The 16,620-nt window shown below is 42.4% G+C and overlaps 1 protein-coding gene across 1 annotated transcript in view; it reads left to right on the forward strand.

Moving 5' to 3' along the window:
* Lpcat2 (lysophosphatidylcholine acyltransferase 2) overlaps positions 1-16,620 on the forward strand; it is a 58,901-nt gene that overhangs the window by 20,852 nt on the left and 21,429 nt on the right. The window contains exons 8-11 of the mRNA XM_021220498.2: positions 220-274; positions 7,535-7,617; positions 10,349-10,474; positions 11,743-11,896. Of these exons, the coding sequence (XP_021076157.1) occupies positions 220-274; positions 7,535-7,617; positions 10,349-10,474; positions 11,743-11,896 (418 nt within the window). The remainder of the gene's footprint in view (positions 1-219; positions 275-7,534; positions 7,618-10,348; positions 10,475-11,742; positions 11,897-16,620) is intronic.

The raw sequence follows: 16,620 nt of genomic DNA on the forward strand, positions 1-16,620 counted from the left end.
GTGGTGTGTGTGTGGTGTGTGTGTGTGGTGTGTGTGTGGTGTGTGTGTGTGTGGTGTGTGGTATGTGTGTGTGTGTGGTGTGTGTGTGGTGGTGTGTGTGTGTGTGTGTGTGTGTGTGGTGTGTGTGTAGTGTGATGTGGAAGTATAAAGAACAGACTGTACTTGTATTGCTTGTATTGCTATGCAAGAGAGAATAGGCTTCTCTCCTCTCTTTTTCAGCCTCCAGCTGTGTGTGCTCACTTTCTGTCAACTCTTCACAAAGGTGGAGATTGAGGTAAGCGTTCAGATGCAGCCTCGGGGTTTAAGGTGATGCGGCCTCTGGGGGCTTAAGATGATGCATCCTCTGCTCTGACCCTGAATCCTAGTTTAGAGGCTTCAGCCCAGCACCTTTCAAATTACCCCCCAGTCTTACAGATTTGGTTTCTAAGTCCCTGCTGTGAGATTTAGCTCCTGGGATCCAGCCAGAAAGTACATGTGACTTCTGAGACCCCATAACATGCTCATCACTTGGGCAGGTAAAAATGTGCCTCCCTTCTCCCACCCTTGTGCATTTTAATGCTGGCCCATGCCTAGTTGAATGTCCCATACCCAACCAACAGAGCAGTGCTAGCTGGTGGAGACAGCTTCCTCGAAGATGAGTTGTATGAAAACTGAGAGGTAATACTTGGGATGTGGACAAGAGAAACCAGCTTTCGATGCTCACACAGGCTGCTTTTGTACCCGGGAACCACTAGGGAATTTTGTGTGGCTCGTGTCCTCATTCACGAGGAGTTTCAGGAGCAGATGGAGAATGAGTAGATGACCAGAACCTTTTCAAAATTTGGGCCCAAATATGAAGACCCAAAGAATTGGTTCCAGATAGCAAGTGAGACTCTCAAGTCCGGCGTCTGAGACTCTAGCCTGGATGTTCCAGTTGTACCCATGGGTTAGGCAGTGGAAATTGGGGCTGGAGAGATAGCACAGAGGTTAAGAGCAGTGGCTGCTCTTCCAGAGGATCAGGGTGTGATTCCCAGCACCCACTTGGCAGCCACAGCTGTCTGTATCTCCAGTTTCAAGTTATCCACTGCCCTCTTCTGACCTCTGCAAACACTGCAATGGTAGTTCCAGCATACATGCAGGCAGAAACACTCAAACGCATAAAATAAAAATAAATAACATTATTCCTAAAAAAGGAAAGAAAATGTTACACATATACGTACTGCAGAATTCTGAGTGGAAGCTTGTGCTCTAAGTGGCAGGACTATGACATTTAAAATACTATTTTCCCTTGCTGGATAACTTAATTGTTTAACTATTCATAGGTAAGTATCAATCCCAAGTGATACACAGGAGTGAATTAGACTTCAGAATGAGTTTAAACTTTAGTGAACTCCTTGGAGAGTTGCATGTTACCCGAGTGCTTTGAGGATACCTTTTCATGAGTGTCACTGTGTACCTGTCCACTTTTAAAGCGTCTGTCAGCATAGTCATAAAGTGGGGCAGAGCACTTACTCTTGGGATAATCCTAGTTGTTTCTGTGGAGGGAAAGAGCTAATCTGTGTCCCACAGCATTCAGCAAACACTAGGACAAATACAGTGAACTAGGGGTCTTTTCATAACCTTTGAGGTTAGAACACCAAACTCTGTGGACAGAGGACACTTGGGGCAAGTTTACACTATTGTCCCTAAATGCCCTAGCACTGCTCTCTCTTCTTTAGTAACTGCTTATGTGGTCTAGCTCTAGTTTCTTTTTCTAACAGAGAAACCAACCAACCTATACTTAAAAAACAACCTTGTTATCACCTCTGCAGACTTGGAAAGCTATAACACACACACTCACACACACACACACACATACACACACACACTTCACACACTATGCATACTCACACCACACGCCACCACATACGTACACCATACACAAACCACACACACACACACACACACACACACCATACACACACCACACACTATGCATACTCACACCACACACCACCACATACGTACACCATACACAAACCACACACACACACACACACACACACACACACACCATATACACATAAACACACACCATACATACACCACACCACACACACGTACACACACCACACAGTATGCATACTCACACCACACACCACCACTTACATACACCATACACAAACCACACGCACACCCCCACACACCATATACACCTAAACACACACCATACAACCCCCCCCCACACACATACCTCACCATCAGTTATTCTTCCCTCTAAATTGACCATTCTCTAGTTCAGAGGCAGCTAGATGTAGAGTGCACACAGCCCTGGACTTTCCGGCCTTGCATCTGTGTCAGTGATGAAACTGCGTTACATCAGGGTCCATAACTTCCCCATCCTGTCCTCTGACTGGTCTTGCCACATGTCCTTTCCGTGTCAGGAAAAAGCAAGAAAGAAATGACAGTATTTGCATTCTCCCTCTGGCAAAGGAAAGAATGTATTATTTGTCCCACAACTTCACAAAAGGATGATCAGCCTTGTTGAACGTAGTAGGGCGGTGAGCTGATATATTTAGGTTGTGGTACAGAACTGGAACTTATTGACTTTTCAGTTTAGTACTCCTAGTTTTGTTCTGTTTATTTTGGATTTCCAGTTCTTTCTCCCAGGGAGCTCCTGACTGCTTTACCCATTTCCTCTTCTTTTATGGTACTGGGAATTTCATGCAGGGTTTCACACAAGCCAGACAAGGGTTCTACCACAGAATGACATATAGCTCCAGCTAAGATGCCCAGATGGGCCTCAAACTTGAACCTCTCCTGCCTCTGAGTAGCTAAGATTAAAGATGTATACCACCATGCCTGGGTCTAGTAGCTTCATGACATTTGAGTATTTTAGTTCTCCACTGTTTGACTGTAACTCAGAAGTGCAGCCCAGCAGTCTTTCAGGCAGTGCATGTGGCCACGCCCTAGCACAGACTAATAATCTGGGCCTTGCTGATAAGACTCGGGCTTCTCTGTAACTTCAGTGGCAGAGCTGAGCTGCTCCCCAGGAAGCTTACATGATGGTCATCTGTTCCTAGAATTGCAGGTGTCGGGGTGAGCATCCATCTCTCTCTCTCTCTCTCTCTCTCTCTCTCTCTCTCTCTCTCTCTCTCTCTCTCTCTTAAATGATGGAAATCTTTATTTCTGATTGCAAGTCATTGTTGTAAACATGCTCTTAAAATACCTTCGGCCTCGAATAAACTTAAGCCAAGACTTACTACTCAAGAATATAGTATCAGGTTTGCACTTTTAAAAGTGAACTTGGGTGAATTGTGATGATGATTATTGTATATTATATAACACTCTTATGTCTTCAAAAAAAATCGATTGCTTGGGGGAAGCTCAAATGCAGTCAGATATAACAGCCGATATATTCTCAGAAATGCATTTTTATAAACATTATAGACTGTACTTGTACAAATTTAGACACACACACACACACACAAAAAAGCTTCTCCACACAGAGGCTTTCTAAGTTGCTTCTTGACCGCTAACCTGCTCAGCATCTTACTATTTTAAATACTGTAGGTAGTTATGATACAATGATAAATACTTACACATTTAGAAACATGTCTAAAGATCTCCATGGCAATCTCACAGGAGCATGCTCATATACTTGGTCCATTGCTGAACACAGTGTTTTGCTGCACGCACCTATATGTTTGAATAATTTATTTAAATATCCAGAGACCTCAAAATTATTTATATTTTTGAATCTAAAACAGGCCTTTTAGAAAACTCCAATTTTACATCCTCACAGAAATACACAGCAGCCACAGGTATACTTGTCCAGGCAAAGCAACTTTGTTCTGGAACGTGACAAAATTCTGAAATTTCTGAGTACTAGTAGATATATGAGCGTTATAAAAAGCATCATCTTTTTCCTCTTACTACCTGCCTATATGTGTGAAAATTACTTCAGCTTCTCTAAATCTGTGTTCTCACTGGCGAATGAGGATAATAACACCCTTTTATGGGGTTGTGAAATTTAATAAGGCTACTTATGTGGTAAGCGTTCATTAAGCATTAACTTTTACATCCTCCCTCATCTGGCAGTGTTCTTCCCCTGGGAAGGAAACACCAACCGATGCTGAGAACAGTCTTTGCCTTTTCCCCATTTTCTCTCTGAAGCTTTAGAAAAGGAATCCTAAGAGCTACAGCATCACATTTGTTAGCGCTAACCTAACAGAGGTTTTGCTTTCTAAGACAAAAAAGAAGAGGAAGAAGGTCATAGTGCCAGCAGTTAGTCTTCCCCTCCTTAGTCAGCAGTTGGTAAGATGCGCTTGGTGTGGTTACGAAACAATGAGCAAACGAGTTTTACAGGTGTTAGGTGTCGGTGGCAGGCGCGCTCCCGGCTATTGGATAGACGTGGGTAATACATCCAGGGGTTTTCTCTGAATCTTGTGTACGGTTTAAGGTTTCAGAAGACATGGGGGTCCATAAAAAACACAGCGCAAAGCTGCAAAACAGGACAACATGTCCTCAACAGGGACAGGCTGTAAGACACAGTACAGCACGGTGAGAACCAGAGAATATTTAGGCAGAGAGGGGAGCAGGAGATGGGGCCAGAGGCAGGCTCAGCAGAGCAGGGGATGGGGTCGCCAGCTGCCTACCTGTTTTCTGGAGTTCAACATAAACTGTCATTGGCTTTTTAAAAAAACAGAACAAAAAACAAAAGAATTGTCTGGCAATTTAAAAACCTTATTCCCTTATATTGTTTTGTTAGAAATTTAATAAACACTGATTTTTTTTTTAACCTCCTGTTTTCTTCTTTGAATTTCATACTATGCAAGTGTGATACATTTTACTATGTTAGGGCAGAAGGAAGTTTCAGTAACTGATTTGTAGTTTGTTGCTCTAGATATATTAAGTGATGTGGAGACCTCTGGTGGCTTGGTTGGTTTTTCACTGTAAAGAGTTAGATGCTCAGTAGAGACTTGTGATCAGAAAGGACCTTAGGAGATTATGGAGCTTAAGTCATTCATTTGGCAGAAGGACCTGAAGCCAGAAAGGCTAAATGCCTCTCCCTGGCTCACACTTCAGGGCTATTCTCCATCATACTGTTTCTTCCTTGTAAAGTTAAGATAAGCACACAATAAAATGGCCCATAGCACATTGTTCTTCAAGCCCTTTACTTTTATCTTTGAAATGCCTCTTGTATCCCATCATGCTCTACATCTTCATTCCTCCCATTCAGTGTCCCAAGGTCTCCCTGGGGCCATTACAGAATCCTCTAGGCTCTTCTCTCTCTCCTCCCAAGGTCTTCCTTTCTGGTACCCAAGTTATTGCTCAGAAACTCAGACCTTGCAGTACAGAGATGGATCGGTGGCTAAAGGCACTGGCTGCTTCTCCATCAAACCTGTATTCAATTCCCACCACCTGTGGCTTCTACCCTCTTCTGGCTTCAGTGGCCCATGCATGCATGTTGTGAATAGACATATATGCAGGCAAAACACCAGTCCATAACATAAAGCAAAGTAAAGAACCTTAGGCCTTGTCTTGGTCTACTGCTTTGTTCAAACTTTATCTGAGTCACCAATATCCTAAGATTCAAAGCATGCTTTACCATATTTGAATATAGGTTCATCTGAAAAAAATTAATGGTATTTCCTTGGACAAATCTTTTTTTCTTTCTTTTGAGTTCTAGCCTGCCATCTATGTGTGACCTTGGCTATGTTATTAGTCTTTTAAGCCATATTTTTACTGCAAATAAGAGAGCATTTCACTTTAAGAGATTTCATTTGCTTCAGAACTGACAGAGCCATCTGTAACACCCCTATTATAAGATATCCAGCACAGAGTAGTGGCTCTTGTTCGCTGATTCGACTCATCCATATGATAAATATCTGCTATATTTCATGCAGAGCTTCCTGTGGGGGAGGGACTTCAGTGCCAGATCTTCAGGGCCTGGTGCACTGACTGACACATGGGAGGCCCATTCTCGATCAATATTTGTTGAATGAACTCGAGTCATGATGAGTCATTTCATCTTTACACATTATCATATAGAGAATTAATGAAATGGCGCACATGAGACATGACGCATGGTCTCTGGCTCAGAAATATATTTCAGTAAACAAGTAGAGACAAAGTGGATGGCACTTTCCCACAATCAAGGATTGGATTTTCTATAGAACATTCTCTAGAGCATTAGCGCTTTGGGGTGAACCTTCTCCCTGTCTGCCACCCACTATATTGGCAACATATCCTTGCTCCCAGCCCCGCTCAAAATTAATAATTTTCTACTCCTTGTTCTCATGCTCCAGGAAAAAATGATTCGGTAGGAGAAAAATAAAGTCTGGCGAGCCTTGGGCTGAGCCTGGGCCATGTGGCTTCTGTAACATTGGGCCGGCGGGCTAAGATATTAAACCCATGTACAGCTAGCTGTACTTTATGTAAGGGATTAAAATGATGTATTCATCTATCTTATTAAGATGTGGCTTGTCTTTAGAGAAGAAGGTCCTAATAATCTTGTCCAGAATACTGTAAGTACTGACAGACTATATTGAATATGGAATTAAAACCTTCTTGGTGTTGGAAAACCATACATTAAAGGGATGGAGGAGAGTGGATGATCTGCCTGCTTCCTGGCATGAAGACCTCCTAACTCTAGCGTTGGTAAGAGGGAGCAGAGATAGGCAGACCCCTGTGGCTCTTCAGCCAGAGAGTCTAGATGGCCAGTGAGCTCCGGGTTCAGGAAGAGACTGTGTCTCAAAAACAAATGAAGTGGAAAACAGTAGAGGAAGACATCCTGAATTTGACCTCGGGTCTCCACATACATGTGCACATATGAACACAAACACCCACATGACTTGTGCATACACACACACACACACACACACACACACACACACACACACACACACAAACTTAAAGGACAGTAAAAATCAGGTGTCAAAGTCAGGTAGAGAGTAAAGTCAAGTTCAAAATGAAAAACAAACAAACAAACAAACAAATAAATAAATAAATAAAAAATAAAACCAGAAAGAAAGAACAGAAAAGAAGAAAGAAAAAAAGTAACAGACAAAAAAACTAGAGAGCCAGTTCTGAAGCTTATTTTTTTTTAAGTAGAAAAAAAAATAACAAAACATAATTTTCAATCGAGTAACTAAAGTGTAGTTGACATTGAAATGGGTAGAATAGAAAATACTATAAAATATTTTTTTAAAGAAAGGTGGGGTGGGGAGAGGCCATCGTCACATAAAATGGAGATGAAGAGAATCTAGCTTCAAGGAGGTGATGTTAGGCAATGCTGCACTGTAAATTCCAGAACTGTAGGCTTCAGTTCCCTTAAGTAGCCCATTGAAGCTGGTAGTGACCATGGCCATCTTTTGAGAGTTAGGGAGACGGTTTAGCAGAGTCAACCCTGCCAGGCTTCCATATCCCAGGTCCAAGCCCGGTGACCCTCCCATGACATGTAACATGAGCTCCAGGAAGACCACAACTGAGGTGTGTTGATTGATCATTTAACGCCTTTAGCGTTTACTGTCTTGGGCCCAAGGATTGCTATGGGAAGATGTTTGTCTTTCAGTTTATGCCTGTGCAAGCACCCAGTGAGGAAGAGAAGAACGATCCTGTCCTTTTTGCCAGTAGAATCCGGAACTTAATGGCAGAGTAAGTATGCCCTGGAGATCCCAGCTGATAATGAGAATTAATGGTAAATGTCATCTAGCCCCCCACCCCACCCCCCATGGTTCTCATTTGCCAACTCACTTGAGATGTAAAATGGTACGCTGGCAGTGAAATGGACACGGGCAGTGAAATAACATACAGATGCTTCCCAAGTGTAGCCTCAAACTGATAAAAGTATGCCTCAGGTAGAAAGAGCAGCCAGTGTCTTCCACAGGTGCTGGCCTGTCACTGCAGAGCCTTGGGGTGGCTTCAGGCGCGCGTTCTAAGGCCGCTTTTCTTATTCCCTGTGCTGTCCAAGGCCGGGTGTTTCAAAGGCATTAAAGATTACAGGGCCCAAAAGGAAGAGGTTTGCTTGTAGAAAGGATTCGCAGAAAAGGAAGACAGTTGCCCTCATGGAAGGATGGCCGGGACAGCGTTTAGCAACTGCACAGCAGACGGTGGATATTTGCTGCGTGTAAGGGAGTTTTAACTGGCCAGTGTTTTGATTTGATCAATCACAGAGCCTGTAAGGAAAGGATGCGTTATGCTGTATGGCCACCCAGGCAGCCTCGGGGCCCTCTGGGGTAGTCCCTTTCCCAGGTGCCACCTCCACAGATCCCCCTCCCCGCCTCCCACCTTTAGTAAGAACTCAACAGAAACTCTGAATTTGACTTTGTTCTGGCTAGTTCTATATCAGCTTGACACAAGCTAGAATCATTTGAGAAGAGGGATTCTCAACTGAGAAAATACTCCCATGCGATTTGTCCATAGGCAAGTCTGTAGTGCGTTTTTTTTTTTTTTTAAATCTTTTCTTTTTGGTGGGAGGATTATTTTAAAATGTTATTTCTTTTTTTTTTTTTTTTTTGAGATTATAATATCCCATAATTTCCTCCTTCCCATTCCTCCCATATAACCTCTTTCTTTCTTTCAAATTCATGGTTTCTCCTTTCATTAATTGTGTGTGTGTGTGTGTGTGTGTGTGTGCATATACATGCATGCATGCATATATGTGTACATGTAAATACATAATACAGATACTCAGTCTGAATAATGTTATTGGTATATATGTTTTCAGGGCAGACCATTTGGTATTGGAAAACCAGTTGGTGTGTTCTTCCCTGGGGAAAACTGTGTCTCCTCCCCCACCCTCTTCAGCATTCCGTAATTTATAGTGAATTTTCTTAACTACAGATTGATGTGGGAGGGTTCAGCTCACAGTGGCTGGTGTTACCTCTGGGTTGGTGGTCCTGGGAACTGTAAGAAAACAGGCTGAGCAAGCCACAAGGGGCAAGCCAGTAAGCAGCACTCCTCTGTGGTATTTGCATTAGTACCTGCTTTTAGGTTCCTGTCTTGCTTGAATTCCTGTCCTGACTTCCTTCAGTGACAGGCTGTTGCCTGGAAATATAAGTGAAATGCACCCTTTCTTCCCCAAATTTTGTTCACGATGTTTATCACAACAATAGAAGTCCTAAGTGGGGCTGGTGAGATGGCTCAGTGGGTAAGAGCACCCGACTGCTCTTCCAAAGGTCCGGAGTTCAAATCCCAGCAACCACATGGTGGCTCACAACCATCCTTAACCGAGATCTGACTCCCTCTTCTGGAGTGTCTGAAGACAGCTACAGTGTACTTACATATAATAAATAAATAAATCTTTTAAAAAAAAAAAAAAAAAAAGAAGTCCTAAGTCCAGATTTTGTATCCCTCCTCCATATACACAAATGTGTTACTTCACGCCAAAAATAAATTTGTTTTCCAAATAGGATAAATATTTATGGAAACATTTTTGCTATTGAGAATACTTGGGTGTACTCATCTTATTTCGTATCTAACCCCAGCTACAAAGTTTGTCTTGATTATTTTTCTCCAACAATGTAAAAGCAAATTTTGTAACTATATGCTGGTTGGTGTCTAAAAACAGGGAGATAAATATTATAACTAGAAAGAGTTTGTACCATGTATCTTGGTTTCCCAAAGCAAATAAGAGATTCATTCAAAATCAGCTCTTTTTCTATATGGGAATGGGGCGAGTGTGGCTCTTCAGGAAGATTGAGAGAACCGGTCACCCCACCTTTTCCTCCTATATAAAATGAATATTAAAATTACTTCTTTGTCTTCCACGTAGTAATTTTATTCCACGCAGCAGTTTTTATTATAATGAGATGCAAGTGGGGAAACAGGTGATAAAACCACGTGGAAGTGTGCCAGCTAGTGGCAGCTCTCAGGAGGCGGAGCCTGGAGTACACGCTGAGACTTGTGTTACGGCATAAAAGGCAGAAAGCAAGGATGGGCATAGCGTGTGTTATCCCCACCAAGTGCCATGTAGGCCCTTAAGTCACCTTATCTAGCTTTGTGCTTACCGCAACCCTGAGGTGAGGAAGGCAACAGGGAGACCCAGTTACTGAGCAGTTTTCCCCCAAATCAGATGAAGCGGTGACAGTGTGGGGCTCAAGCCTGTATTTCCTGTCACCAGACCTCACACCACGACTATGCTGTGTGATTTATGAATCTCCTAATAATGTATTGCCTTTCTGGTTGGAATGCAAAAATACAAATTTTCAGCTCTCCAGACAGGCAGAAGACACCTCAGTGGGCGAGACCGGAAAGTAGAGAAATGGAAGAGGAGAATCTGAGGGTTCCCTTACTTCCTCCCGGGCACCCTGGCCTGCTCACAAGCTCAGGGGTACTGGGAAATGATGAGCCATTTATTGAACGCTTTTTGTCTTTCTGCTTGTAGAGCTTTGGAAATACCCGTGACGGATCACACCTATGAAGACTGCAGACTGATGATCTCAGCGGGGCAGCTCACATTGCCTATGGAGGCCGGGCTGGTAGAATTTTCGAAGATTAGCCGGAAACTGAAGTAAGTGTATTTTTAAATCAGAAAACCCTCGTAAATGTGCAGAGAGTGGGAAATCCCATCTCCGCTTTCTCTTACTTTATTATTGTTCAGTTCTAGTTCTATGGGGGTGCTTAGCGGGGAAAGCCAGAATGGTGAATTTGTCGTTTATTTTTTTTTAAATCTATTTTTGTTTTATCATGAATAATTGACATAGCGGTGTCTGTATGAGCTGCTCACAGTAACAAGCAAGAGTTAGCTGTTTGTATGTACATATAGATCATCCTGCCACTCAGAAGTGCCCCGGAGCAGCTGGCGAGTGCAGACCTGCTTATAAGAGGGTTTGCACTAGCATGCACTGCTCAGAATATCACATGGGGAAAACTGACCCAGACAACTCTTATCACTTAAAATACCTGCCCTACACCTGCCTTTTATAAAGGTGTGTGTTTGTGTATATGAGTGTGTGCGCATGTGCACACGCGCACACACTCACATATGCTTTCATGCCACAATCCATGTGTAGAGCTCAGAAGACAACTTGCAAACTCAATTGTCTCTTTCCACCATGATTTCCACGACAGAGATAAATTCAGGTCAACAGATTGATGGCAGGCACCTTTTGCTGATTAGTCATGTTACAGCAGCCGTCCTGCCTTCACATGTGGTGGTGGTGGTGGTGGTGGTGGTTGTTGTAAGAACTTCCCCTCGTTCATTTGTGATCTGACTTGAATCATTTGGTATAAGCAATTTGGCTGTCCAGTGTAATAGGTGTGACCCTTGTATTCAGAGTTAATTTCTTTCTTATCCTTACTAGGAATTTATTGACCCCAGTGTCTTACTATTCCCACTTTTGATAGCTGATACCAGGGGAGGTGTGTATAGTTTCGTGAGTCACCCTATTGCACCATTTTGTGAACTATGAATTATCAACCTGAAAGCTTTTTGAAAGAAATACTTATAATTTCTTTCATAACAACTCAATAAGGAATGGTTGACTTTCCAGATAATGTCAGGTTAAAATTCATAGATCACTTCCTGTCTCCCACTTTGCTCTTAGTGACCTTTTTTCCTCTCAATTTGTTTGTTTGGTTTTTTTGTCACTATACAGACACACTTCTAAAAATTCAATGCTTGCATACCTGTTTGATATGTCCTCTCAAATTCTTAATCACTTATGTTTTACATTTAATGTAAAATATTTTCCCTTCCACAAATTGATAAAAATAACACTCATTAATGGTCCATGGGACCTAGAACTAATACTGTGCACTTACAATTCTCTATCTAAGATTAGACTGGGATGGCATCCGGAAGCACTTGGATGAATACGCGTCTATTGCAAGCTCTTCCAAAGGAGGCAGAATTGGAATCGAGGAGTTTGCAGAATACTTGAAGCTACCTGTTTCTGATGTCCTGAGACAACTTTTTGCACTCTTTGACAGGGTACGGTAAGCTTTATCTTTAACATTTCATTTGACCAGTCCCTACAGAGTACAACAAACTTAGTGGGTCAGTGTGAGAACTGATGTAGTTTAATGTCATAAATAGATCTTTCCCTTAGTAGGAATAATAAATACAGTTGGAAATATATGTAGTGTAACATCAAGTAATGTGAATTAATTTAGGTATCTGTTCAGCAGTGAAAGCTGACTGTAGTCACATCTGCAGTGTAGCATTGGACATGTTTATTTAATTGGGAAGACCTTTTAAAAGTATGTAGAATTTGTACGTTGGTGACCTGAATGGTACTGTGCTGTCATGAACATTTCTGGACTGCCCCCGAAATGCACGAAGAGCAAATGGGTTTTATTTTAATATGAAACTGCCTGAGAGCATTCGAATGAACTCTCCACTGTCCTAAAATGTAAGTGTGTGCTTACGTTTTAACCAGCTCATTAGTCAAGTTTCTTCAGGACAAAAAGAAATTAAGATTTCCAATTTGCCTTAAAATTTTATTTTAGTAGATGAAGTGTTAATATGGACTCTTTTGCCTATAGTTCTGAGTTAGCACATGTGCAGGAGCCTGTAGTATTTAAGACAAACTAGTCTTAAAATAGTCTAAAAGTATACAAATACAGTAATTCTCTTATAGCCATTCATTTGTAGTTAAGCCTGCCTCCACATTTAATCCCTTTTAATCATTAATCTGTGGTCCATCCCACTCATTATGTGTATTTAAGATGCCATGTAAATGGATTTGTATAGAATTAAAGTCCTAATTCAGCCATTGTGTTGACTGTATCAGGTCGTTCCTGCTATTTCTCAGTTGAGGAGGATTTGCCATGTGTCCCATTGGGGCGGTTTAAACATGGCCTTCTTCTTCAGGCCTCCATGGTTCACACCCTTACTGTACTTTTAATTGCGGCACCAAGCCTTATTTCGTTTACAGGTAGTTTGTTCTTTTGTTGCTCAGTTGGGAGAGAGCTTCAAGGGTGCTTACTCCCTCTTGCGTAATTCTGGAATCTTCAGTCATTTATCAAAAAGACGGTTTTTCAGTGAAATCATGCTGATGACAGACAGAGCAAGCCTCCCGACCCCTAGGGCTCTCTTCTCCCCACTTCTCCAGCAAGGTCATCTTCCTAGTGGTTTGTTTTGTGATCTTGTAGAATCAACTAGTCTTTAACATGATACAGGTCAGTCACCAACCTTGTTCTGTAGGAAGTCCCTATGCATCTCTTCTGGGCTTGCTACATCATTCAAATAGCACGCCCTCTTACATGAAACAGCAGATTAATGTCATGGTGTGCTTAAAGCACAACGGTGATTTATGGTGAGGAAGAAAATTTATTAGATGCAACTATGCAAATTGGTAAATTAGAGGTGCTTTTTACTTTATAAGTACCGTTTTTTGCTTTTATTATTATTTTTTTTTAAACTTACTCTTCTCTCAACAAACCCTCAGATCAAGGTTGAATGAAGCAACCCAGAAGGAGGGAAAGGACCACAAGAGTAAGCAAAAGAGTCAGAGACACCCAGTCTCCCACTATTAGGAGACCCACAAAACCCCAAACTAAACAGCCACCACGTGTATGCAGGGACCTAGCGCAGACTCCATGGTTGCTGCCTCAGCCTCTGTGAGTCTCTGTGAGCCCTGCTTAGTTGATTCTATGGGCCACAGTTTCCTGCTGTCCTTGACCCCTCCAGTTCCCCCAATCCTTTCTCCCTCTCTTCTGTGGGGTACCCGGAGCCACTTAATGTTTGGGTGTGTGTCTCTGCATCTGTCCTCGCCAGCATAGCACAATATTGTTAGGAATCATTTCATAGGTGTGTGTGTGTGTGTGTGTGTGTGTGTGTGTGTGTGTGTATGTATATATGTATGTGTGTGCATGTCTCGTGGCTCGGTCTCCTCTTGTGGCATGGACCTCATGCTTGACCAGTCATTGGTTGGTTGGCCACTCTTCACAAGAGTGAAGTCATTGAGCCTCTGTGACATTTCTATAGCAACTTTCTTGTGTTGACTCTCCAAACCCACACGAGTGGTTTCAGGTGAAGTTTCTCTAGTTGGCATGCTGACAGGAAGGGCTATGGCAGCATCGAGATCCAGACAAGGGAGAAGAAACAGGAAGGAGGTGAAACTGGAACAAATGGGGGCCATTACAGCACACCTTTAACACACCCAGGATCTCTTCCTCAGCGTTAAGTAGTATTTGGAGAGTATTTCAGGTGGCAAACAACTGTAGCTGGCAGTTGCAGGAATGTTCCAGCTTCTGCTTGGGGATGCCTGCCAACAGTGGCATTTCTATGTCACATTTAAATACAGGAAGATTCAGGAGTGAGGAGGGAGCTAAAAGCAGGGATTATAATAATCACCAGTCTGACAGATTGAGTCACTGTGACTGAGAGAAGGCAGTTGGCTCTAGGCACAGTGACACCGGTGAGAACTGGAGTCCGTTTTACCAACCACCTTCCTCCATGGACTGTTTCAATAGGTTTTGCATTTGTTTGTTTGTTTGTTTATTTATTTATTTAATAAGAATTGGCATTGGTTTCATTCTGTGGTGTGTAATCCACAGTGTCACTATTGCAAACATGATGGCTTCCTCCTTGGCTCCTTAAGCAGTGTATGTGTTTGCTTTGACCCTGACCGTTCATGGATTCTGCCTTTGTGCTTGTATTGTTTACCCTGACTGAGCAGGATAATGTGATAGTTTCCTGGTCAGCCTACCTGCCTCTGCTTTGTAAAACATTCCCACCCTCCTTCTTGTGGGCTCTCTTGGTGCTGTAGGGACTGGTTTTCTGGTCTGCTCTTATCGATTTGAGGTCTTACTTTTAGACAATAAAGTTAATTATATATAAAAATTCACTAGGATATGAGTGGTTTTGGAAATCTATTTGTAAAACAGTGAAATGTCCATGACACAATTTAGTAAAAAACAAAAAACAAAAAAACAAAAAAACTGATTCAAGATGTCAGTTTACATAGGATGATCTCAATTCTATATTAAACATGAAAAGAACTGGGCAGTGGTGGCGCATGCCTTTAATCCCAGCACTTGGGAGGCAGAGGCAGGTGGATTTCTGAGTTCGAGGCCAGCCTGGTCTCCGGAGTGAGTTCCAGGACAGCCAGGGCTACACAGAGAAACCCTGTCTTGAAAAACCAAAAAGAAAAAAAAAAAGAAAAGAAAAGAAAAGAAAATTATGGCAGGTCCCATAATTTGAGCCACATACGGATTAAAATGGACAATGATGAAATGTCCATGTAGTGATGGGCTGCATAGCTTCAGGCTCATGCACAATAGTGCTATGAGAAGAGGACTTTTAAATTTCTATTCCCTAAAAAAATATGGAGAAGAGTTTTCCTATGCAGAAGCCTTGAAAGAAAAGACAGAGACATGAAAGGCTGGACCAGGGTGCATCTGGTAGATGTTGTGTACAGAGGGAGCCACAGACTAAATTGGGAATAGCACAGGGGCAGCTTCCCCAGAGCTGGGGAAGGAATTCATAGAAACACATGTCACTCATCTTTCCAGCTGTACATGTTTCTTCCCTGTACTTGGACTTCCATATAGATCAGGAGCCGATCTTCTGCCTGCCATGTATTGGAAAAGAAATTAGTGCATAGAATTAATGACAAATGTACCAAATAATCTCTGTCTGTCTGTCTGTCTGTCTGTCTGTCTGTCTGTCTGTCTGCCCTCCCCATCTCTCTCCGCCCCTCTCCTGTGTTTTCCATGCAGTTGCATGTCTGTACCTGTGAAGATTTTCTTTGTTAAGCGCTGAGTTATGTGATTGCCACCACACCTTGCACACACACTCGCACATGCCAGGCCTATTTCCTTGGTCTCGTGAGAGGATTGGGCTGGGACTGTTCAGTAGGAGAGCAAGGAGGTGGAGCAACTTCAGGCCTATTGCCCTCAGGAGCTACTGGAGTAATTTCAGTGCTTGGTGGGGGCTGGGTGTTCCTATTGATCTTATAGGAGCTGTGCATTCTTGTGGGGGAAACCCGCCTACAACTCCTCTCTATGAGCACTTTCCCTCTTTTCCTTTCTCCAGGTTCCCTAAGCCCCATGCATTTGTTAGGATTTGAGAGATGGAGAAGCCTGACTCTATTGCTTTCCTCTTTCCTTCCCGGCTACGTTCTTAGCTAACTGACCAAAGCTGCATAATTAGTTCTACCAATTTGTCCTAAAAATGCTATTCCTTGGGTGTTCAATTCGATACTCGGAAATTTGATTGCAGACAACATAAAGGTTCCAAATGTGACAAACTATTGTTTCCTAGTTTGGAGTGATTTCCTTTGACCGAATCCTGCCTGTGTGAGAGACAAAAGCAAAGCCCTCCTTTTGTCTTTGGGTTTAATGTCGCTTGTTTACACTGAGAAATATTTACCGAATCCTTCATATCAAAGACTAAGTGGGAAATTTGTTGACTGCTCAGATAAGTCGGAGACAGTGGTTTAGAATAAAGGCCTCTCTATATTTTATAGTAACAATTCAAATTAAGTGCTAAATTATTTGCCAGCACATTTGAAGGAACTTTGATTAAATCAAGAAATAATACCACCTAAATTGGAAGCAGTTACACGGCAGACATTTCTATAGAGACAACAATGTCTTGCCAGGACCATAGCAACAGTGCTGACTTCATCCTTTACAAGCCCCTCTTAATAATCTCATAGAGTTTAAATTTCTATCTTCCTCCCTCCCTCCCTCCCTCCCTCCCTCCCT

The sequence above is a fragment of the Mus pahari genome, chromosome 20, assembly GCF_900095145.1.
Source record: "Mus pahari chromosome 20, PAHARI_EIJ_v1.1, whole genome shotgun sequence".
Classification (NCBI taxonomy): domain Eukaryota; kingdom Metazoa; phylum Chordata; class Mammalia; order Rodentia; family Muridae; genus Mus; species Mus pahari.